Here is a 24,600-nt window from a genome sequence, read left to right on the forward strand (position 1 = left end):
AGATTCATTTCCATATCAAATGCATCGTATCAAAGCCAGCCCTCCGACCGGGGGCTCAATTTGATGTGGTAAATTCATATAAGTCTGCAATCAATATTTAATTAAGTGTTCAATACAGAGGGTATATTTCATGTTGGCTGTATGATCCATTTTAAAGAGGAACCCAAGATTAACTGAGCTGTAATGCTGGCGAAGAAACAATTTGCCTCTGTGATGGCCGAGTACACACAGCATATCATTCTCTCTCATTCTGCTTCAGTTTTTCTTCCTTTGCTGCATTTGACAAGACAGCTCCCAAAAGATCATGATGAAAATGACAGTGTTTGAGGGCTCTGTGGCATGTGCCTCCCACTTGTCTATGGCACACACAGAGGAATACACTGCCATCAATCTTCATCATATTTGCCTGTGCCTTACATTACCATCTTTGACACGTCAACCGCTTCCTGCATGCAGGAGGCATGTGTCTTCCCTGCCTCCCTCATACATTCATCATACATCACAGAAGAATAAACAAAGACAATAGCATCTAGAACACAAGGAAATGCACAGTAAGAGAGGTAAAGCAGCGAGCAATGAACACATTCGGTAAACAATAGGTGGATTTTTAGTTTCCATCATTCTTCCACCATATTAAAGTGCCCATTGAATGTTTGTGAGGTCAGTTTAAAGCAAGGACAGAGTATTTGATTTTGCAAACAGTATACAAAAGACTCTACAAGAGCAAGAATAAAAAAGGCATTATGGCATGGCACAATTTGGCATTGTAACTCCCGTACTGTACAGAAGAGGACGCCTTAAGGAGCAAAATGTAAGAAAAATGCAATGACGAGATGAAACGCCGAGATACAGTAAATGTTAAAAATGACACCGCATGCGGTGGCATGTATATGTTTTAAGAAAGGTTTTTAGGCAAATCCTGGGTTAGCATCCATTCATCACATACTGAGACAGGAGCTCACACACACACACACAAACCCATAAAGTTACTTTAACCTCAAGTATTAGGATTGAAGAGTCCACAGACTGTGAAATGACCCATTGTTTAAGCAGCAAACTCGCATCCCGATTGCATGTGTTGCAAAGTGAGCGCCAGAGGGAAGAGATATTTATCACTAATGAGAAAAGAGGAAGACCAAACAAGATCCGGGGGTAGCTTGTTGATTGTCCGTAGTGGTTTCATCAGCTCCAGTGTCTTTGTGCTGGTACCTCTCCACACCTTCACTGTCAGAAAACTCTGGTTTAGGAGATTGTCAGTCAAAGCCATAGAAAAAAAACTGTTGTGTAGATTTCCATGTTTGTCTTTTTAATGACTGAACGTTGATGAAAGAAGACGGCATGGGAGGATCAGTTATGAGACAGCTATGGCTCAGTCTGCTTTCTGTCTGTTCATTCTCACCCAAAGGTAAATATTATCACAATATGTGCTTTCTTCTCTATGGGGAGCTGAGCTTTCTCACCTTCAGGTTTCCTGGGTCTACGAGAAAATACACAGACTTTTAGAGAAGAGAATCAGAGTTAAGAAATAATCAATATTATTGTGAGATGGAAGTCTAGGTCTCGTCTTTACCCCCTAGTCTGGAGGAGTTTTCGTGCCTGCTGCCTCCTATAATCAGCTGCAGGGTGGCAGCTGGTAAGAAGCCCTCTTGTTGCAGAGTCACATTTTTCACCAGCCTTTCCACCAGGATGAAGAATTGTGAGGAAAGTGTTTACAGGAGGGAAGGAAAATAACTGTATCCATTCACACGTCGGTAGTTCGGCTGATCACTAAGCCCCATTGACAGGGTTTGCTGAAAGTGGCTGAAAACTCACCAGCGCCCCCTGTTGTCTTCACATTGTAGTTGGATGACGTCTCCACGTTTGATGATGATGCTGTCTGGTCCATTTTGGAGACAGTCAGCCAAAACCCTGTATCTGCCTGGAGACTAACAGAGAAGGAAAACTGTCAAGCAGATTTATTTATACGTCGCTTCTGAAAGCAGGTGTTACAAAGTGTGGCATAAAAAAGGCACGATGAAGAAGAAAATATTAAAGAGAGCGATTAATAACAGGCACAACAGCCCCAAAATAGATTTTAAAAAAGGTTCAAAATTATCTGAAAAAGTAACAGTAATAGTCTTAAAAAGTACAATAAGTATGGTTGGGTATTTTGCAGTAAAAGATGACTTACAGGCAAAAGCAATATGGGAAATGTTTCATAATATGTGTGGGGAAATTTCAAAGAGAGATAAGACAACTTTCCTTTTTTGGCATTTAACTAGATAATAGAGGTTACAAAAAAAGCTGGGAGAATTTTAGTTTATACAGTATCTGTAGTTGCATTTGGTCTCACCAGCTGCACCAAAACCTCCTCCTCTGTGTCAGATGGATGGAAGGGGTCGCGACCTCCAGGCCACTCCTCCAGACCCTCGCAGATGTCTACGGAGTGAGGAGCTCCTGGCCAGCCTGGGACACATACATGACTTTTTTCTATTAAAGGCATCAGCAAGCACATTCTTCCAAATACCACATCTTAAAAGGCACCACGTAGATACTTAGTAACTATGTCGACATCACAATGACCCCTTTGTCACTTACTGGGAAATTAATAAGAAGGTGGAATCAAAAGCTAATCTCAGTAGATGGACCTTTTTCCCTTGTAATCCTCGATGTACTTGTTTCTTCAGATCAAAGTACACCTGAACTGCTGAGGGGGGAAAAGTCAAATATCTATATTAGTTTACGATTTTGAAGAAAATCAGCAACAGCGGCACAACAGTGTGCAATGCAGGTATAGTTTGCAAGATTCCCTTCATTTTATTTTTTTTTTGTGATTTAGTTACTAAGTATCTACTTGATTATAACATAAATGCGCAGCGATGAGATTTTACTCACTCCTACGGTTGTGCTGGTGTTTCGGGGAGTGGGGCTGGGGGTCTGGACTGCTCCTCCCAGACTCTGTCTCCTCTGAACTCACTGATGCCCTCTGCTGTTTGCTGGGAAAATAACACAAAACAACATGAGACCAAATAGTGCACACAGTCAGAAACACTCAGGACAGACATTATCCTCAACCATGCACTGGGGTCAGACTATGACTTCTACAGTAATAACACATGGGAAGTGTAAATGCTGCCCCAGGTGAGTCTGTTAAGAACAACTCTTTCCTGTTGTTTCTCATACACCAATGGCCACTTAGGCACCAGCCATACAACACAGAGCACAGCAGCCATTTGCAAGCCTCTTTGTAAAGGGTGGGAAGTAGTACTTACAGACCACTGGCACAAGGAAAGATCTGGTCTCGATTTATTAAGATCCAAATGTAGAGATTTAACAACTTTATTATTGGATGTTGAATAAGAAGTTTTCAGCAAAGCAAATTTCCCGGATGCTTGATCAGATCTCAAAAAACGAGGCCCATCTCAAGAAGCGGCTGTCATGAAGAAATTAAAAAATGGAATGAAACTTAAACTCTTCTTCTGTTTGTCCTTACAATTACATGCAAAATAGAAAATCTGAGGTGCAAGAAATAAGATTGTGTTAGAAACTGTATTAGAAAGCTATGATGGAACTGCTGAGACGCTGGCAGGAGTATTTGGGGATCAATTATGGACTGGAATGAGGCTTATAAAAGTGGGTGTAGCTGGCGATCAGTTTGCAAACACAGCAGCCCAGGGTTTTTAATCCTTAAGGCGGGCCACATGGGTCATGCCAGGGTGAATCAAGCCAGGCTGGGCCAAGCTGTTTACCACTGAGCGTTAACAGCAGGTCAGTGGCGCTGTGGGTAGTGGCAGGGACGTGGCCGGGGGCGTTGCCGGGGGCTTCGGGGACGGGGGCTCCGGGACCGCAGGCACAGAAACACGTCAGCTGACAGCGATACAAAGTCCAGCCCCGGCAGACAGCCCCTGGGAACCCCTCTGGACGGCCGCATGCCCCTGCAGGTAGGGGACGGGAGGAGTGGGGATAGGCAACTAGACAGCAGTGAACACAGTCGGGCATGTGCCCATTTTCATACACCGCCACACACAGCCTCCTACCAGGGCCGTGTGAAATGTCTCATTCACTCAAGCTCTATCACATGTGAAAACTCAGCAAATGCAAATGTTTTAGCACTGACTACATATGGGCGTGTTTTGCATAGGTTTGTGTGTTTGTGCAACTACAGCCTACAGTCATGCACTTACAACAGTGTAAATAACCGTCTATAGTCAGCTGTAGGCACTGACCTCTCAGAGAGTGGTGGAGAAAGTGGCATATGGTCAACGATGTGGCCGTGTTGATATGCTTCATCTGTGAGGAAAAGGTACTATATTATAGACATATAAGGAGAGATGAGCCAAGTCTGTAAGTTGACTATTAACTCAATTTCTTTCTTTTAAGAAAAGTGCAGGGTGAAGAAACTGAGCATAAAGGCTAACCCACCAACTGTGGAACTTTGAATCTGAACTCTTGCTCTCTGAGTGCTGTGAGCGTCAGTTCAAAGCTCTGACGGTTAAAGGGAACCTTTATGCTGAGAATTCTTTTTCCCATATTAACTTAAGTTGCTCTCAGACCTCTAAGCATCTTCTGCTGGTTAGTCAGGATTCTACGGAGCTCATTGAGCCAGGCCATCTTCACCTCCACTGTAGGAGCCTGAAGAACAACACAAACAATAAACAAGAAGAGTCATTTGGATTTTAAAAAATTTGAACATGTTTTTCTCCAGCTACGTTACCATTTCTTCTTTATTTGTAATTAATATGTGCAACAATATGATGACTTTAAATAGATATTTTAAATAAATAATAATATATCTTTTTTTTGTTTGAATAACATCCCCAAACCATATATATCTTGCTAACTGGGAATGAATATGAGCAAAACCAACAGATTTTGCATTACAGCTTTAGTTGAAATGTTTTTAAAAATGCTGCCTTACCTGAACCACATACACTTCCTCCCTGCCACTGTACCAGATCTCAAACTTCTTCACATCTCCCTTGACATTTTCTGTGATCCCCACAGCAGTCATCTGCCAAGAGACATACACTGTTTACACCGAAGCTGGGACTGGCAGGGCAAACAGCACATCATACATCAGTGTTACATCATGTTAACACATCTGTCCCGTCGCAACACAAGCATTTGCGGTCACACGCACACCTCCGCTGTGTGACTTCTTCCTTCCCACACCCTCAATAATAAATCAAGAGCTGCAGCTGTTAGTGTGACACCAACTGTGACAACTTCAACAAATCTACACACAATAAAAGAAGTGTTACAGGAACACACACATGTTGTGTGAGCAGCACATGTGCTAGGAGCTCACGATAAAGACAGTAGTATTAACTCAGCATCTTCAGATCTATTTCATCACTTTTTATTAAAACAAAAGAACAGATTAGATGTCATGGACAGACCATTTGTATCCAAAGTATTGTGATTTTTTTAAACTATAGGTTGGCTTTGTTTCAAATTATTTTCTTCTATTTTCATCCTTAGATTTCTGGAATTGCTCAATTGTAATTTACAAATCTATAAACTCATATAAATTTTGCCTTCTGTACACCATGTATTGCATGTTGTGGACACTATAGTGCATACATATTTAAACATAACAAATGTTTAAACTAAGAAAACATACCATTTTAAGACAATACTATCTTATTTTGAATTTGATGGCAGCAAAGTGTCACAAAAAAGTTGGGAGAGGACAGCCAAAGTCTGTAAAAACAACAAAAATAAACAGCTGAAATAACTAAGCAAGCTCCATGGCAACTGGTCAGCATCATGACTGGTGATTAAAAAAAGTGCATCTTAGAGAAGCAGAGTTTTTCAGCAGTAAAGGAATGCAAATATTCGCCATACTGTAAAACCTGAATCTACAAATCATGGAACAAGTTTTCATTTCATTTAAAATCATAAAAAGTTTGAATATCTGATCATCTACAGTTCATAATACCATTGAAAGGTTCAGGGAATCTGGAAAAATCTCTCCTGAGATCCAGATAAGGCCAAAAATCAATATAAGATGTGTGCAATCTTTAGGCCCTGTGTTAAAAACAGGCATGACTCAGTCAAGGAAATAACTGTATGTTAACACAGTTCACTATGGCATCCACACACTGAAGGTTAGAGCTCTGGAAAACTGTTGTGTTGTCAGATTAATTGAAATTTGAAATTTTCTCATGACCCCTTCGGTGAACCAAAATGTTCTGATTTCTACTCATCAAACCATAAGAAAGCACTGATTTTCCTTAAAAAGAAGTGGCCACTCTTCCAGAAAACTATTGCATTGCTTAAAATTAGACAAACCTTGAGACAATGCTTGAAGCTGTATGAAGGGGTCTTGTCACAGCCATCTCCATGCTCCTCCCTTCGCTTGCATAAAAGTAGAGCTCTCTCGTACAAGAAGAGGTGCCGCTGCATTGGCTTGAAACGAGCCATCTCCTTCATGCGAGTGGGGCCCTTTTTATGGCTGATCCACACACTGAAGGATCCCTGCATCAGCACACGGCCCAGCTCACAAATATCACCCTGTGTATAGTAGAGGGGAGGGGATGTATGCATAAACCTTTGTTGCAAATATATTTTGGCTATTTATAATGTAGCAATTCATAGATTGTCACTCTTATCAGTCAAAATGTACTTCACCTCATATCCTGTGATTGCAATCTGGTGCATGGAGTCATTGACTGATTTGAGAAGGTCCAGCATGGCTGCTAGTGCCCCCTGGAGTTCAGAGGTGCCCTCACAGTCTGTGCTATATTTTATCAGCTCCTGAAAATACAGAAACACAGCACATGTAGGTAAATACGCACACAAAAGAAAATGCATGCAAACTTACACACAAACATGGCACAAAGCTGTGCATTTGGATGGTAAAGACTGTAAGTGTTGTTGGACCTGAGCCTATTCAGCAGATTCTGTACTAAGAGTTAACGAACGCCAGCAAATTGGCACATTTGCTACAGCAGGTATTTTCAATGATATATTTTTATACAAACACCTAAACACAAAATTAATTATAATGAGTGCATTTAAGATGCTGTTTGCTGTATTTGCATGCCGGGATATATGAAGTGCACATTTAAAATAATCCCACATGACAGCTCTGTGTGAGCTTGTATAAAGCAAGTGTGCCGGACCATCTGAAGAACATATTTAAGGCCAGTGTTGTGGAAATGAAAGTATCCCACCTCACATGCAGATTGACTTCTAAATACATTTGAATCATATACTGACTTTCTATACATTTGCATAATATGGTTTAGCTTTCTAACCTTCAGCAGCAGCTGGTATTTTGTGAGGCGCTGGATAGGTTTCAACAGATAGGAATCCAGGCCCAGTTTGTGCTCCAGCTTTTTTTGACACTCCTTCAAAAGGAAGATAAAAAAAACATCAATCAGTGCAATGTTGCCAGTGACACATCATAGCATTTCAATTCTTACTACAATTTAAAACACATTTATTCTGAACTGGTGGTATTAAAATTGTTTCAAACGGCAGTGGTCTATGTTGTATGCTTGTGTAGAACTTATAAATGAAGTGGGCACTTAAAGTAATCTTTTACATTGTGTCAAAACAGTTTAAGAATTTCTTGATGTAAAGTCAACTAACCAAAAAGAAGCTGCAATCTGAGAATTGTCTCCACAGTGCCTCTGAGCGTAGTTTATTTTGACAGTAGCTTTCGTACATTTGGAAGCTTTCTTTCTGAAGGGACAGGAAAAAAGGAACATGTCTTAAAATATGTCTGTAAATTATGTACAAATGATCAACATATAAAGAAGCTGCAAAAACCCCATCATCTCACCCGCTCCAGAAAACACGCTCCCACAGCTTCAGGAGCCTCCAGGCATCCTTCCAGGTCCTGAAGGAAAACTCTGAATTCCCATAAAAGTCCAAAAGATCAAAAAATAGATGTCAAAAGCCAAAGAAAGTGGTCTAAGAAAGACCATCCTACAAATTACCCTTTATACAATAACTGAAACATGAGCTCGCAGCTCACACTGCAGTAAACACTATGGTTAAAAACAGCCTTTTACAACAGAATTATTGCGTCCCAGCATATTTGACTTGTAAATTGAACAAATATATGTCTAGATCTCATTAATCATTATTATTTGTCTTTATTTTTTCATGTTTTATCAAGTCTAAATGGGATATGAGTCCTTAATCATTCACCTGCTGTGAAAATTGTAAATCTCTGGCATGTTTCCAAAGAGAATGTCTCTCTTACTGCGAAGTATTGGGGGCAGGACCCCCGACAGAGCTGGGTTGTCCATTTCAGCCCTGTAACCCTGCATTATTTAGAGGAACATGACAGAAGAAATATATGGTTTATGAAAACAGCATTACTTATTAATCACAAAGAATCATTTGACTCAATCTGAGTTCAAACGATCATAAACATACAGTACGCACATTTAGAAGTATTTAACAAGGAGAATCTCATATTTACTTTAAATTAAAAGAAATTATGATTTCTTACCAGTAACACTGACAGCAGCTCTTCCACATAGATTCTTTCAGTTTCTATGAGTTCCCTCATTACATGACTGTGACACAAACATATACAAGCATGCAAAAGTAGAAAGAGATAGAGGACATCATTAGCACTGAACAAAGAGAATAGCTAAGTAAACAGCATCAAGAGCAGTACTGATGACAGACAGATGGGTGGACGGATGCTTCCTCCTCACCGCTTCAAGAGATCTGGGCTGTCGTCTCCATCCAGACTGTACGACACACAGCTCCGGCTCTCCTGGTAGTCGTGCATCACCTCTATCTGAACACACCACAGATGGACAGCACTGACTCTTCCATTTGGGTTTAGACAAAATTTTAATGCACTTAACAATTTATTGGGCCAAATAAGAAAAGTTACGTAATGAAATGACGAAGTTTGGAGATGGTGTGAAAATGGAAGTAAATAAGCACAACTTTTATTTGTTACGTACTTTTCGAGAGTTGGGGACCTTTCTCGATGCTCTTTTCCCAGGCAGAGAAAGATCGAATGTGAACTTCAATCCATCACCTATGAAAGCAAGATCAGCAACAACTCATCAAGAGTGGGATTCAAAAACACTTTATTACCGAAGAGATGACTAATTAAAGCATCAACACTAAATAATACACAAGTGATTTGTGATCCACAGATTTATAATCATAATTTGCATTATGATAAGTTGCTTTCTGTAAAGGTGTGATACCAAAGCAGCATGTACAGGTATAGAGCAGGCCTGTGAGTGTATATGTGATCCCAGCTGAATCCCTCCACAACAGTCGAAGCTCAGCTGAGCGTTATCATCAGTTATGTGGGTATACGCATGTGTGAGGACAAAATATATATTTGAACCAGATAAAATGAATCAGATCAGATCTAACCCTCTTTTTCATTTATCTCTTTTCATACAGAGATAAAGGTGTACCGAGTATCTAAGAAGCCTCTAAGGGGCTCATAACCACTCCCGCTCTTTCTCTCATTAGTATGGTTTCCTGCTATGCAGAAAAAAACATTAAAGACATGAATGGAGAATAATCTTTTTACAGTTGCACATTCTTAAAAAACACAAACACAGACACCAGATAACACATACTATGTCAGTTGGATATGCTGCATAATGTTAGCTTTGTGCAGCCTCCCGTGAGACATAGCAGGAGAAGAAAAGTTCTTTAATGTATATGAACCACATATGGTTGTATAGCAACCAACATGACTAATAGCTTAGTCAGGCATTTCCCAGTGGACCGATTATACCTGCGACCCCTGCTCTAGCTCATTTGTAACGGGGGTGTGCTAAACCTGACGGCCATTGAGGAAAACCTAGTTGCTAGACAGTGAATGTATCTGATAATGTTACATGTCATGTGTTCAATGAATCATGGTGCCTAAAAGAAAGAAACAAGAAGGAGAGCCAACAGTGTGAGCTTATACCATACGCTGCAAATCTGGGCATTTAATTGAGGACAAGTGATACTTCATCCAGTGTGAGAAAAAAAAAGAAAAAAAGTCATCATTTGTGTTCATAAACGGGGTGACAAATTGTCTATTTCAATAACGATTCTTCTTTTGAAGTAAGCTGGTTTGTATCTGTGTGCCTGTGCTGTACCATGTTTTGGAGAGAAGAGCGGAGACTTGGATCGTGGTGTGTTTTCAGGCCTGGGGGCCACCAGTTGGACCGGTCGTATGTGTTTATCAGCCAGCTTCCTTAGACAAGCCTGTCGATTCTGGATCATCTGCTGTACTGCTGCGTGCTTCTCAAACATTTTCCCAATCTGGGCCTACAGAGAGCCAAAAAGAAAGGGAGAGGGAGAGAGAAGAGATGTGAGGCAAAGGAGTTTTCATTTTAATGTAACAATCCAATAACGTGACTGCTTGAATTAGGTCGTAATTTCTCTCATTATACGTTTGGTTTTGTAACATTGTTTTCACATATTAGGGTCGGTTAGCTTACTTGAAAATGAGGTGTAATAACAGCCTCATATTCAGCGGTTACAATGTCAAGTCCTGAGCTCAGCATAGACGGAGCCCCTTCCAAGAGCTTCTCAATGTCCCTCAGAGCAGCCTGGGCCCCCTCCTTAGACTGAAACTTATCTACTAGCTGATTGGCCAGTAGATATGCCGCATCATCACACCAAGTCTGGGCCTGAAGACAAAGGGCGCATGCGTATCATACAAGAGATATGAGTGTGCTTGCATGTTCGTATATAAATGTGTATCTCTAAATACCTGCCCAAGACAAAGCAGCATCTGGTGTGTTTGCAGAAGACGAGTGTGTTTGGACTTGAGAGCAGCAGTGAGTGTATCACAGTAGTGACGAAGCTCATTGCAGCGTTGCATGATGAGAGCCATGGCATAGTGGTGACCAGCTGATAGCTGGTGTCCATGAAGGATGATTATCTGGGCCCGAGCTGTCACCTCCTGATCAACAGGGAATCACACCAAGGAAGGAGTCAGTTTTATTGGACGTACTATAAAAACTGAAAGATTCTGGCAACCCTATACACATATACAGGTATATGCAAAAATATAGTACCTCCGGACATATTATACAGTTTAGTTATTTAAAGGAAATTTGAGTTCGAATTTGGTGCTGTAAATACACACTAAAATGACCTCATTTTAATTTAAATAGTAGCAGAGCAAAAAAAAAAAAGCTTAATTTTAATTAATGTTGGAGAAACACTGACCTGTGCATTGGACTCTAGATTGTTCAGCCTTTTGAGGGCCTGTTCTGTTTCAGCCAGACTGTTCGCAGATATGCACAGTTCCCTCTCCTGAGCTGTGAGATGCTCTAGACATAACTCCATCTAAACAGAAAAGAAAAGACTAACTATAAAGCAGACCTCTGTTAGATTCCAGAGGCATTAGTCACAAAAACACAAACACAGACAGACAGGTAGATGACAGCCTTACCTCCTGAAAGCTTTGCTCATATCTGAGCAACTGGAGATACTGATGGAGCTTTAGATGATGCTTCTCAAAAAAGCCGTCAAAGGCAGACTCCATGTCTCTGAGCTGGGCGAGAAGCCTAAAAACACGAAGTGCATTCCCTTTGATCTCATTTGCTTCTCCTATTAAAGCTACTGCTCAGTAAGCATTAGTTTTACACTTTGGCTAGAAGAAGGACGGTGTAGATTACAATTTTACTTTGAAATATACTTTTTTAAAACAGCTACAAGACAAAAACTGTTGCTTGAAGATAATTTACCTTTGCACAGTCTCCCAGTCCAGCTTCACGTCCCACTGGGAGTCATCCTCCTTCGCAGTGGTCTCCAGGCTGGAGAGAAGATGACGACCCTCCTTTGACACCGACCTGATTGCATCCTTCCAAAGGAGGAAAAGATTGTAGCACATAACACTAGATTAATGTCAAAGTTTTGATATTACTAAACGTATCTCAATGGAAAACATCAGTTTTCTGTACTTACTTTCAGTTTTCTGTACTTGTCCGTGTGCAACTCGAGGAGACACTCTATGGCTTTCGCCTCTTCAGGCAGCTCCGTCTCTGCCAGCTCAGTACCAAAGCCCTGTAGCATCTGTGCAATGTCTTTGACTGTTACAGCGAAACTTTCAATGGCCTGTATTGAAAAATGCAAACGCAAAAACAAAGCAATATGAGTGCATAGACAATTAATTACACTGTAGTATTCATTTGAGTAGGAAAAAAGAAGAATCTTTGACTCACTGTTCTTAATAGAGTTTTAACAGTAAAAAAGGGCCCTGATGTGACATATGCAAAGAAGCAAGACAGCACAGCCACATTAAGAGCATGCTGATGTCACTCTGGAGAGGTTTGAAAACTCAAGAATACTTTGGAAGATGACAGAATGTATATTGAATATCTGTAAAAATGTCAGCTCTGTCATAGAGGGAATGTAGAACGATAGATTTTTATTGTTTGACTGGACTGTGCTTTTGAATCTGGAGCTCACCGTCCGCAAAACAATCCAGTCACTGTGACAGTAGTCCAGAGTGCCTCCAAACTCTGACGTCAGCTGGTTCTCATCAATGTAGCGCAGCAGGTCTGTGACAGAACTCAGCATCACCACCTAAAGGTACAGACAGAAACTGAGACCTGACAGATGCTCACTTTATAACTCTTGTTTTAAAAGATATCACAGGTTGTTTTTGTAGATGAGAAAATGTCCAAATACGTCTGCCATACTGAAGATGGTATGATCAACTACTGACACGTCTGTGTGGTCTGTAGCTTTCTGGCTAATGGGATTATTAGAACCATTTGGCATGCATAAGAGGTTGCTATAATTATTTAATAATAATTAGGTCAAAAGTTCATACTGAAATCAGTTCTCGGTTCTTGGTGGTGTTCACCAAAAAACATGTGACTTATGGAGCTCAAGGTTGTAATAAGAATGAGGTGTACCTCGTTTTGATGGGACACATGTTTGGTAACTGAGGAGGAGCTGCCTTACTGGCATTTTGAGCATGAAGTCCTCCTGGCTGAAGCGGAAGCCTATATCAGTAACAGTACGGTGGAAGAAGCTGGTAGGTCGGAGCACCAAGACCAGGTGGAGGTTCCCAGGAAAGGAAGCCTTGATGTGGATAAAAAAAATACAATAAAATAAAAAACAGGGGTTAGTGTATGATTGATGATGAGGCATATTTAGGAGGACTCAGTATAAATCTAAACTTTTGTAGCTAACCTCACTATGTTGGACAAAAACAAATATATGAGCTTTTTTCCAGCATCAACATAAAAACGAACGTATGCTTTATAAGCAGAGGAAGAAGGAGAGAAAGGGGTGAATGTTAATCAGTAATCGCTAGAGTGTGTCACTCAAGCAATTACTGTCAGACTGATGAATTCAAGGTTCAGTCAGTGAAGACTGCTATTTACAGGCCTCTGGATTTCATCATCAGGTTATCTGAGGTCATTGCGTGTAGGAATTTCTGCTCGGGATCTACATTTTACCTCAAATAAAAGGGCTGCATTTCACCAGCATTCTAGTCAAGTCTAACTGAAGATGTGCTGAAAACCACAAGTAACTAAGGCGTATTGCATTCGAACCTAAAGGGCAAGCAAATAAAATAAATGCCTATTTTGGGGGCAGTTGGCAGTTCGTCTTCGGAAGGTTGCCGGTTGGAGCCCCCGGCTCCGACAGTCTCGGTCGTTGTGTCCTTGGGCAAGACACTTCACCCGTTGCCTACTGGTGGTGGTCAGGGGGCCCGGTGGCGCCAGTGCCCGGCAGCCTCGCCTCTGTCAGGGCAGCTGTGGCTACCATGTAGCTGCCATCACCAGTGTGTGTGAATGGGTGGATGACTGAATGTAGTGTAAAGCGCTTTGGGGTCCATAGGGACTAAGTAAAGCGCTATACAAATACAGGCCATTTATATCTTCAGGCATAGGCAAAGTACTTTACATCGTTTACATTATGTAGCTTCGAGTGGTGCAGGAGTCAACTCTGCAGCAGAGTTATTTATTTATTTATTTATTTTATATGCATGGGACATTTACTTGTCCCGAATCGACCTCTTACCCTCAGGATACATGCACTACAAAAAGTCATCAGTCAAACTACACAGGGGATCGCTCAGGTATGACACACAACCGACCGCATGACTAAGCACAAAGCGCGTTCTGCACCGCAGTGCTACACTCGCCAGCACCCACAGCTGATGCCCCCGCTGCATTCGCCCTGCCCGCCTAGTAACTTCAACTTAACTCTTCACATGATGGATTAAAACAAACCAGCGGCTTATTACCGGGCTCCTCCGGATCTTCGGCATTCGTCGCCGGTAAAAGCAATCGGCCATGGTATTGGAAGCCATCTCGGCAAAGTATAAGTGCCCGCCCGATCACTGAAAATCTGTGCCAAGCTGAGGTATGCAGCTCCCTCCGGATGCCTGCCCACAGCCGCAGCACTGCTGCTGCCCGCTGCTGCCTCAGACAGCAGAGCGTGGCAGTACACTGCAACGTCTCCCCTCCCGCTCGTCTTCCTTATCCCTTCCTCTCCTCAGCATCCCGCGTCATCACTCAGTTTTTGCTTACTCACAGATTTGCAGCCCTATGCGACGGGACATTCGATACAGACCAGACCTTTGGGGTCTTCTGCAAACTATGCACTACTCGCAAAAACATAAGAAAAAAATTAACAAATTACTATAATGAAAAAAATATTGCTTTAATAGTGCTATTCAGGTATTGTTCACGGTTTCAGTACCAGAGAGAGCAACTCCTAAATTAAATAGCAGCTTCCGAGCAAAGATACGTTGCAGCTTACAAGTGAAGATAAATAATGTATTTGTTCTGCACATCGATTAAGTTAGAAACAGTTTTTATGAAATAAAATATACGGAACTTACTGCTATCCTGGCAAGCGCCGTTTTGATAGATGCCCAAGTGTCCAGCCTTCGGTCTAAAATAATGATAAATTTGACTCCAGGTTGCCTCGTTCTGCAAGCAGTAATAGGCATTTGTATAAGTCTGTGCAATGATTGTGAATTTATTGTTTTAGAGCACACAGATACAAAATAAGCAAACATAAACAAGCACATATTTGGTACTGTAATTCCATATTATCCATATTATTCCATATTATCTAAAAATGTTTATACCAATCAAAATCATGTGTGAGGGAAAAGAAAGACCAATAATCTGATTTAAGCTTCCTTAATCTCTTGAAAGAATGAGGCTTAGAGGACACCAGAAAGGGCATTTGACCCTGAGATGATGAACGCTAAAGGCCAGTTCAGCTGTGCTCAGAATACAAGCAACTGAGGTTTTGGTGCACTGCAGTGAGTGAGAGAGTCATAAAAAAAAACGAGCAAGAACACACCGAGGGATGAGAGTGAGGTAGGTAAAAACTTTGGTTAGAGCTTCCTCTGGAATGTCACTGAAAGCTGAGCATTCTGGGAGAGTGATGATAACGCTGGAGTCTTCCCCACGGCCCCCTGGGAAGCACAAAACGCAATGACTATCTTTCAAAGATACAAGATACATAACAGTAAGAAAATGATTAACAAAACTCACCTGACAGGTATGCTACCTGTTTCTCTATATAGCCTCCCACTTCCTTCATGCTCACAGGCACAGTCACCTCTGCAAGAAGGTCAGAAAAATCCAAGCTTTTAGGAAAGCAGTGCAAAAATATAAACAAGTAGTCACTTAAATGTAAAAAACAAAAACAACAAAACAAAGCATGGATTTGTTTTGTGCTTTATCCTTAGAACACCCGTTTGGTATGTATCTAAATTAAAATTAAGTTAGTTGCATAATTTTTTGTTCTTTTTCCTCTATAATACCACAATGGATTTTCAGTGGAAATCAACCCATGATTGAAGTGCAGACTTTTAACTTTAATTTTAAACAAAAATTTGATATTAATTGTTAAGGGATTACAGCCGTTTTTACACATAGTCTCCCATTTTCAGAGGCTCAGCCTGATTGGATTGTTTTTAATACTGAAAATCTTTTGTAGCCTTTACTGCAGCCACCTTCAGCTCCCGCTTGTTTGTGGGTCTTTCTATGTTCAGTGTTTTATTCTAATAACTGAAACGCTTGTTCTATTGGGTTGAGATCAGGTGACTGATTTGGTCAGTGTAGAACACTTTTTTTTTCATGAGCTGTTTCTCTCCTCCGTACTTTTCTCTTCCCATCACTGTGAGACAAAGTGCGCCGTAGTATCATCTGTTCAAAGCTATTTTTGAATGAACTTGCAGACTTTTAGAGTCTAATCTGAACTTCCTGTAATAAGTGGTTTGCACCTGGTTGTAAGCGCTTTGTATTTTCATCCATGAAGGTGCCTCTTGATTGTACACTTTGACAAGGATACTCCTTACTCCTCAAGAGTGTTCTTGACTTTGTTTGATTTTATGTAGTCGTGTATTTTGAACATGGAAATAATTCTGTGATCATACATTCATGTCTTTTTGGCCTCATATTTACAATTACCATGTAAAGCTGTAAAATACAAATTCAACACGCTGAATAAGGTTGAGATATTATTCCTGCTTCATTGTCATTTAAAAAAAAAACAAGAAGAAAATAGGTCTCATTTCACCATAAAACTGTCAGTCAAATTTCCAATTACCTTTTACTCTGAAAATGAAGGTCACAGTTAAACAGTTACTGCTATACTTTTGCTCAGCTCTTTGAATTCAAGCTGAAAGTCTGCACATCAATCACATCTGGGTTGTCTTATTTTAAATCTGCTGTGGTGGTGTGCAGAGGTCAACAAACTATGGGCCATAATCACACCAAAAAAAGTTAACTATGAGTTGCTGTTTATAAAGACAGTAACACAACACAATCACCTTTACATCAAGGAAGAAAAGAATGGCTCACTGAAACCTGACCAGCCTCGGTCTACTTGGAATTTTGCTGATGAATTATTAAACATCAGCATGTACAATCCATGGTCATGAACTTTCAGTAGCTGCCTCTGTGGTTAGATGTAAAGCCTGCATCTGAAGCCATCCTGTGAGGTGAAATTACAGCATCTGAAGTGATATTGGGGTACTTTTAAGTCTGCCTGCATATTTTATGCTTAGTGTTATTAGTGTTCTAGTCAGCCATATGTCCAGGAGCAAAACACACAGTCAATGAGTCATTGTTGTGTTGTGACTGCTAACATATGCTCACTTTTCTGTTACAGTACATCCAGTGGATCTAGTGGATGATCTCATTTATAGTGAAGCTTAATGGGGGGAAATAAGCAGCATCACCAAATAAAGCTTCCTGGCTTTCACTCCAATTATGACAAAACTGCATCCAGGAATATTACTCACATTATAAAAGGTGGTTATTTGTTAAAGCAATACTAAAGGTCACTGTGTGCTCATCTACAATGAACAGACATTAAAAATTAATTGAAGCTGCGAGAGAGAAAAATCCATCCAGAAAAAGATTAGAGAAGGCTAACCAAACAGAGGAAGAGTAAAGAAGGTGTTATTTTCCATGAGTCGACTGCAGTAACAGTGCCCGTCAGGCTGTCAGGGAGCAAGTAATGAGCTCTACTTCTACCTGCTGAATATTTGATGTGTTTCTGTAATAGAGAAGAGATAAGCCAAGCAGGCCCCTGCAGGACCAGTGATTGGACTGTGCACACGTAGATTCAGGATGAAATTACCGCCACACTGCAATAGTTATATAATGATCTTTATCTGATGCCACAACACTCAGAAGGTTAGGACAGGTCTTAAATGAGTAGATCTTATATAATGTAAATTCACGATAAAGAACATTTTCCAACAGGTTAATGCAGCATATGTGGATATAAAACTGTGTGAGCAGGAAGAATGTAGAGGAGTGCATGATGCATTGGATTAAACCATGCAAATGTGTAAAATGTTTAATGTAAGCAATTTTATTGTCACCCTAACATGTCCAGAGTACAAAAGTGTACACACTGCAGACTTCAGCTTTATTTGATCAAATGAGAGGTAGCCTGGGCTGCAAACTGCAGCGTGTTTAATAAACGTGCCAGTTTGTGGAAACACTGCACTCGCCCCCCCCTCGCCCTCACCCTGCAAGATTACCAGCCCATCTCGTGACTGAAAGCACTTAAGAACACTGCCAAATAAAATGCCCTGTAGTCCTTCAATCAGTCCTTGTGCCTCACGGTACACCACTCAGGAAAATGTGGAAAATATAAAGCACTAATCATTGTGTACCATAACAACTATAACGAAATTTATAAATAGGTAAATCTTTGTGTACTTTACCAAAGTTATTCCTCTGAGGAAACACTGATTCTCTTTTATCCAGGTGACATTAGGGTGAAAGTCAAATAACCTCTGTTTGCTCTTCTGTTCTTAGTCACAGAGAAGGAGGAATGTTTGCCAGTGTGCTGGGAAGCAGAGATTTGATACCGGTCAAGAGATCTAGACTCAGACCAATCCTCTGAGTCTGCTTGCTGAGCTGAAGGCAGAGGAGCTTATCTCTATTGTCCAAACAGATGAAATCAGTGTTGATTTCGTACCACTTCTATATAAAGCAGTCGCCGCCACTGTTCTTTTCCATTTATTAATCTTTTATAATAATGAATCGCATGCTTTTAAACAACGATTGCTGGAGGAAAATGTCACGAGTGAAAATAAATCTCTACAAAATGAGGAGTGCCTGCAGAGCACACCCTTCAATATAAGATATCAGTATTAATATGTTGATAAAATGTCAAGTCCAATGCACTAAAGCTACTGAAGCTCTTTAAATGTGACTTTCAATTTAACACTTACTAAAATGTTCTGTAGAGAAAAGAAATGTACCACTGGTGATTTCATAATAAAGTCCAAAAAACTGTTCATATTGCCCAGTTTATTTACACAGAACAGCAATTCTTAGTAAAATATAAAAAGGCTGATTCAATGCAGAACGTGCATTCTCATGGATGATATTGTAGTCTGATATTACAGAGTCCCAAAACGTAGACACACGTAATCTCTTTCAGAGCAAGAAATCCCCTCTTAAAGATACAAACAGCTTCGCAGTACAGAGTGGCCTAGCCTCATACTGCTTTTAGGTCATGAGTTGTTTCGCTAAATGAAGCTTTAAATGCTAAGGGGATTAGACTGGTGGGTGACTGCATTCTGATGGAAAAGGGTAGAAGAAAATTAAGTATTAAAGTATTCTACCCGCTGGGATACAAGCAATCTAGATTGGTTTTAAACCAGAAAGGTCTGAATTGCAGAACCTGCACAATCACAGAAAAAGGCTTCGGATTGGAAGTCCTGGTGCTTTTAATATTCACTTTGAGGATATGTGACCTGCACCAAATACTTTCAGTGATTTTGTTAGAATTTGTTATACTGTGACTGTATTTATTCTGAATATAAGAATATATATAACTGGATATATTTGCTAATGATGTGCTACATTCCATTTTACTTTGTAGTGTTCAGTCATGAGCTTCCCTTTCATATTTTATTAATCTGTGGTATCTAGAACACAGCTGCCTCTGACTCTGCAGGTATAAATGCCATAAAATTATAGATGTCTGCATGAAACTGAGTGGGAGAGACATTCCAAATTGAGGCACTTAAAGCAGCTCAAGTGTCAGTTGAAGCTGAACCTATAAAAGGGTGCTTGAGTGTCAGCTGAGATTAAAGCGACCCATCAGAAATGTCAGTCAATACTTGAGCACTAAAAGCTTCTAAACAGTCGATGGGAGAGAATTTTTCAGAAACAGAAATGTTATTATCATTGTATTCTCAGTTATAAAGTTTGGTGTCAAGAGTATGGTGGAAGATTGCAAGACAAAACTGCTTATGGAATGCTAGGGGTAAGCCTAATAAAGAAAAATGCACTTTAGCATGTATCATTAATGATAAATGCATGATTAGTTTTGTACAGCGATGTAAAATAAGGAGATTATGACAATCCCAGAGAATAAAGTTTAAATGTCATCCAGGGGACAACAATTTTTGCTTGACTTAGACAGAACTTTTCCATGCTGTCTGTTATTTCCACAGTCTAGAAACCTAACCCACAGCAGACATAAGGAGACAAAGTTCCATCAATTAGGCAAATAACTCTCGCCTCCCAAAATCCAGAAATAATCTCAGGATCCTCTGGAGAAAGGTGTTCCGGTCACAGCAGGTGCTATATATGTTCATTCCATCACCTTCTTTGTTCAGTTCACTTCTGTAAGGCAACTTCAAAATGATGATTGGCAAAAGCATTAGGGTTTGGAGATGTTATTACTATGTATTTAGTTTTTTATTATGTTCAACCTTTTCCTTTTCTCCACCAAGTGTAGTAATTAAAATTGGGTGACAACTGTAAACTATTCTGTAAACAGTAAACTAAGGGTCAACATCCAAGAAAAATTACAAGCTGCATTATGTAATTTATAACAAATCTATTCGTGTTCTGTTTGATTTAGTTGACAGTAATGGTTTGCTTTTCGCTTCCTGCACTCCCCTAAACTGATCCAAAACCCACAGTCCTCGCATATCGAGGTTACAAATCCTTACTATGGAAGAATATCCATCTGTGATGGCCTAAAATAGCCAACATAATCCCTGCAATAGCTCCCTGTTGAGGCAGAGATACAGGAAATGGCACATCAATAATATTGCCTAACCCAAGAGAGTGCAGCTCTCCTGTTACCTCCCATCACGTTTCTCAGAAGTCACAAATGAACACTGTAAATCAAACCAAATGCACCCTCCTGCTACACTGTTCAGAAAGCACCAATCTGAAATGTAATAATAAGGAATTAGTTTTAGAGCAGATAGAGGATTACATTCAAAAGCCTGGTGGTTACCACAAGTCTAAAGTGGGTTGTCAGCATCACGTGTACTCACGCTGCAGAGTGCTCTCTAGCTGGGAGCCTGCCTGTAGAAGGCAGCGGTAGCTCTCCATCTCCTCCTTGGACTCTTTCCTCAGCTCTCTGTCCTCCTGCAGTGAGGCTGGGCCCATTCCCTTCGTCTCTGACACGAGATCAGCCAGAGGAGAACTGACGCTACTTTTGGGAGGTAGTGACAGTATCCCGGGCCTCACATCCTCTTCACAGCCCCATGGCTCTCCATAGCCATTTATTTAAACAAGGAAAGTTTTTCCACCTCCCTCCGCGGGTCCCAAGATCCAGATGGGACAATTCCCCGAGGCTGCCACTGGCTGTTCCTGACCTTGAGCTGCATAGAGCGCCTCCACACTGAGCAGCACAGCTACGACAGGAGAACTGTCCACACAGGCAAACAAAACACTAGTATGTTGTCTCGTTGTCGCCCCGAGCGAGTGCGAGGTTTCCCCCTCCACCCTGCCCTGCTCTCAGCAGCAGTCAGCTACTTCAAAACAAACAGAGCTCCTCCATCTGGACACTGCTGCCTCCCTCTCCCCTCTGCACTCTCCGTCTCTCTGAACATTAATGCGTCAGCTCTGCATCGCAGGGCTCAAGAGTCCGGACCCGATATAGTGCCAACTCCCTCCCAACTTTTCTGCTCTCTCACACACACCAAGCCTTCAGCATGTCACTGACTAACAGTAGCCTGAAGTGTTAGGCTGCTTGGCTATCATGCTCATGTGCCTATTTCTCCAGTGTCACTATAATATAGATGCACAAACTGAGGAGAATAGCGCCATTGATAAAAAATTAAAATCTTCCACACCCTCAGCCAACAAGTTTGACCCTTGTGAAACAGCCTTTAATACACAACAATCACATTCAAACCGAAGAACAAATATGAAAGAGTGGCATTGTGTACATACTGTTGCAGTGTCTCTCTCTCAACCCAACTCCCCACAGCTCAGCCCACAACTCCCTGGAATAGATCAACTGCAGAGTGCAGAAAACGTGTAAATATGCATGTATGTAAATCTCTCCTATACAGTGACGGCGATTTAATGTTTTGTTTTTTTTAATCCGAGGCCATGCATGGAGCAGTGGGAGAGCAGTCACTCAGCTGATCCAGCTTAGCCTCTCAGCCCCCCCCCTCTCAGGCACACACATTCAGATCTTCCATCAGACAAAACCTGCTGACACAACATGCGGTGCAAAGCAGCACAAAGCAGTTTGTATATCTTCAAAACATTCTGCTTTATTAAAGAACAACATCTGGTTTTTAATATAATTTTTTTTTCAAAGAGGTACATTCAGCTTGGAGGTTTAGAGTGTTGAAGCTGGAGACCCAAAAGGCTGGAGGTGGCAAGATGTCCCTGCTGTGCAGAACTGCTGCTGTGCCCACCTCCACCCCTCACAGACAGGGTCCGCAACCACAAAGCCTCTCGTGCTTATTTTTTTTTTTCTTTTTTTAACATTTTGATTTTATAAAAAAAAGTGGCTGGAAAAAGGTTGCATTAAAAATACAATCCATTCTTTTTACTTTTAATTTAGACAGGCAAAATTAGATTTGAACACATTTTAAGCTTCGAAAATAGCATTTCTTTTTTCCATATATATGTAACTTAAAGGTTTATATCTGGTAACAAAGCAGGCAGCCCCTTCTGTGAATCATCTTACATCCAGTTATCTCTGGCACAGGTCTTTAGGTGACCAAACAAAACAAAAACAAAACAAAACCCCTGCTTTCCATATAAATCCTTAAAGTCCCTTAGGCCTAACAGCTGCATTTGCCATTGTGCAGATGATTTTTTTAAATTTTATTTTTACAGCTATTTAGGTTACAGTCAGGGGGATTTAATACACAGCATGTTTGAGCAGAGATCAGCGAAGCAGTAGTTAAAATCATCATAAAGACATATTCTATACAGATTGGCATCTAAACATAAATAATCAGTAACAATGATCGCTTTCAACTTCAACTTGCAGTTAAACCACCAGACAAAAAGTAGTGGCATTGGGTCCGAGGCTAATTTTGGGATGCTGAATGTCTTCACAGAGGAGGGTCTGCCTGCCTTTGTGTAGATAAAATTGACTATTTAATGACACTGGCACAGTCTCACAACAGAGCTGTAGTAAAACAGGCCAACTAAAATGACACAAAGCAGAACACGCTCCACAATTTAAAACTGAAAGTAATAAAAAATATAACATTTGTGAGTCAAATTACATTTACTTAATAAATATGCAAAGTACACAATATACACTTGTGAAGAAAAGAAAGGGGGAAAAAAAAGAAACAAACCAAAGCATCATCAAAAGAGTCTGAAATCATGTAATTATGTTTAAATGGAATGTATGAAGCACTACACACAAGTTAAAGGAAGAAACAAGGGGCCGAACGGTCCACTCCAGAGAGTAGAGTCTCACAGTGGCATTAACTATTCCGATGAAGCTGGTTTTCTTTAATCCCCAACTTCAGCCTGACTGAGACAAAATAAGCAAACTTGTAAATGGCTAAGAATACAAATACCTCATTTAGGCTCTAGTACATGTGTGACATTATGTGTAAGGTGGTTACTGTTCGTGTAATGTTCTTCTCTGATATGTGCGTGTGTGCGCTCAGGCATATATTCATGTGCCTTGGTGACCATCTACACAATGCAGAAACCAGTTTCCTTAATAGTGCAGAAAATGTCTAACAGAACTACATCAGTAAGGTTTCAAGTAATCCTGGTTTACATTACACACAGGCATTTGTGGCTATTCTCACCCAGTGCATTTGCCCTACACTTGTGTCACACCCATACAACAAAACATCACTTTTAGGGCACGTGAGTGCGGACAGACTGATCGCATTGCGTTCATGTTTTTGGCTTCGAGCAGATGCTAACAATATATCTCTATACTACTGTACATATATTAACTTTCTCATTCAAATCTGACTCTCTTGAACTATCTCTGAGGTTGGAATATTGGAGGTGACGCTCCAAGCAATGTCTCATTGCCAGAATATCCTTAAAATCTCTAATGCATTTCTTAGCCTTACATAAACACACACAGTTTTTGGACTGAGGGTTGATATGACCTCTGCTGACCCCTCATATCTTATTATTCAATATAAATGGCATTACTAGATACAAATAAACATCTACAACCAGAAAACCACTTTAACAGTCGTTAAGCTGATCTGAGCTGGGCTGAAATCACATTCAGTAACTTTTCATCCCAAATGATTTGGATCCGTTGAGTGTGTTTACTAAAATATTTGAAACAATTTAAAACTTAACAGTTGAAAAGTGTAATAACACTAAAGTAGAATAACCTCTGAAACTGTTGATAATATATTAAAAAAGCTTGTAGAATGCAGAGACTAAACGTTGGTGGAGTTGTGTTCTTTTGAGCCTTCTTTCATGCACATTTAGCATTCTTGAAGTGGATATTTCAGCTGCTTGTTAAAACAGCAGATGAATAGAGCTACTGACAAGGCAGCCATGTATGCATTCGTTTCTATAGTAAGGTACAAAAAAAAAAAAAAAAAAGAAAACTCATGCCTGGGGTCTAAGTAGATACTGTATAAAAGAATGTAGAGCACTGCTCTGTAAGCATGCATGAGAGGTGGCTGCTTTTTGAGGTTGGACAGCGAAGGACGGAGAAGGAGACACACAAGTCAAAAGACTTTTAAACCCTCTCAAAGGACCGAACGTGTTTCTTCTGATTTTTTTCCATCTCCTCCTTTCAGATGGCAGACGGTCTTCCTTGGTACGGGACCCTGAATGAGGTTGACGTGACTGTTATGAGTCCTCGATGCCTTTTAGTCGCGCTCCTTTAGATGCTTGTACGATAGTGGCATTACTGCTGCAATCTGAAAAGGATTGGGTGAGCAGATGTTAC

General features: G+C 40.6%; 2 protein-coding genes across 11 annotated transcripts in view; both read right to left on the minus strand.

Annotated features, from left to right (window-relative positions):
* Window positions 1-110: 110 nt before the first annotated feature.
* On the minus strand, window positions 111-21,747 carry mcf2a (MCF.2 cell line derived transforming sequence a). 3 transcript variants are annotated; one of them, XM_005913222.3, is made up of 30 exons: window positions 20,732-21,747; window positions 15,456-15,524; window positions 15,262-15,376; window positions 14,789-14,879; window positions 12,898-13,017; window positions 12,397-12,513; window positions 11,893-12,042; window positions 11,673-11,788; window positions 11,378-11,492; window positions 11,152-11,271; window positions 10,691-10,882; window positions 10,416-10,607; window positions 10,071-10,242; window positions 8,919-8,995; window positions 8,661-8,746; window positions 8,450-8,516; window positions 8,143-8,258; window positions 7,772-7,841; window positions 7,579-7,671; window positions 7,242-7,334; window positions 6,613-6,738; window positions 6,274-6,495; window positions 4,898-4,990; window positions 4,533-4,611; window positions 4,206-4,269; window positions 2,875-2,975; window positions 2,333-2,445; window positions 1,813-1,925; window positions 1,571-1,674; window positions 111-1,477 (listed from the first exon to the last, which is right to left on the minus strand). In XM_005913222.3, the coding sequence occupies exons 1-30, from the start codon at window positions 20,844-20,846 to the stop codon at window positions 1,437-1,439; spliced, it is 3,342 nt and encodes a 1,113-aa protein (XP_005913284.1). In that variant the 5' UTR covers window positions 20,847-21,747; the 3' UTR covers window positions 111-1,436. The 3 variants fall into 3 exon arrangements, with proteins under 3 accessions (XP_005913284.1, XP_005913286.1, XP_014189713.1); XM_005913224.3 differs by lacking the exons at window positions 14,789-14,879; window positions 15,262-15,376; window positions 15,456-15,524; window positions 20,732-21,747 and adding an exon at window positions 14,189-14,758; XM_014334227.2 differs by lacking the exons at window positions 14,789-14,879; window positions 15,262-15,376; window positions 15,456-15,524; window positions 20,732-21,747 and having other exon boundaries at window positions 12,849-12,934.
* Window positions 21,748-21,942: 195 nt separating this feature from the next.
* The window catches only part of atp11c (ATPase phospholipid transporting 11C), a 41,134-nt gene continuing 38,476 nt past the window's right edge, over window positions 21,943-24,600 (minus strand). For all 8 annotated transcript variants that reach the window (XM_005913234.3, XM_005913235.3, XM_042220985.1 and 5 more), the window contains one exon: window positions 21,943-24,571. In XM_005913234.3, the coding sequence (XP_005913296.1) occupies window positions 24,521-24,571 (51 nt within the window). In that variant the 3' untranslated portion in view covers window positions 21,943-24,520. The remainder of the gene's footprint in view (window positions 24,572-24,600) is intronic.

Source organism: Haplochromis burtoni, unplaced genomic scaffold (assembly GCF_018398535.1).
Source record: "Haplochromis burtoni strain Fernald_Lab_line unplaced genomic scaffold, NCSU_Asbu1 Contig_4, whole genome shotgun sequence".
In the NCBI taxonomy this organism is placed as follows: domain Eukaryota; kingdom Metazoa; phylum Chordata; class Actinopteri; order Cichliformes; family Cichlidae; genus Haplochromis; species Haplochromis burtoni.

Bases quoted from the DNA above. Each gene is read 5' to 3' on its own strand.
- mcf2a (XM_005913222.3), bottom strand. From the start codon at position 20,846: ATGGGCCCAGCCTCACTGCAGGAGGACAGAGAGCTGAGGAAAGAGTCC. The intron at 11,493-11,672 runs GTAAATTATCTT...TCGTGTTTTTAG, and splicing joins GACTGGGAGACTGTGCAAAG to GCTTCTCGCCCAGCTCAGAG. The intron at 2,446-2,874 runs GTGAGTAAAATC...TATGTGTCCCAG, and splicing joins ACACCAGCACAACCGTAGGA to GCTGGCCAGGAGCTCCTCAC.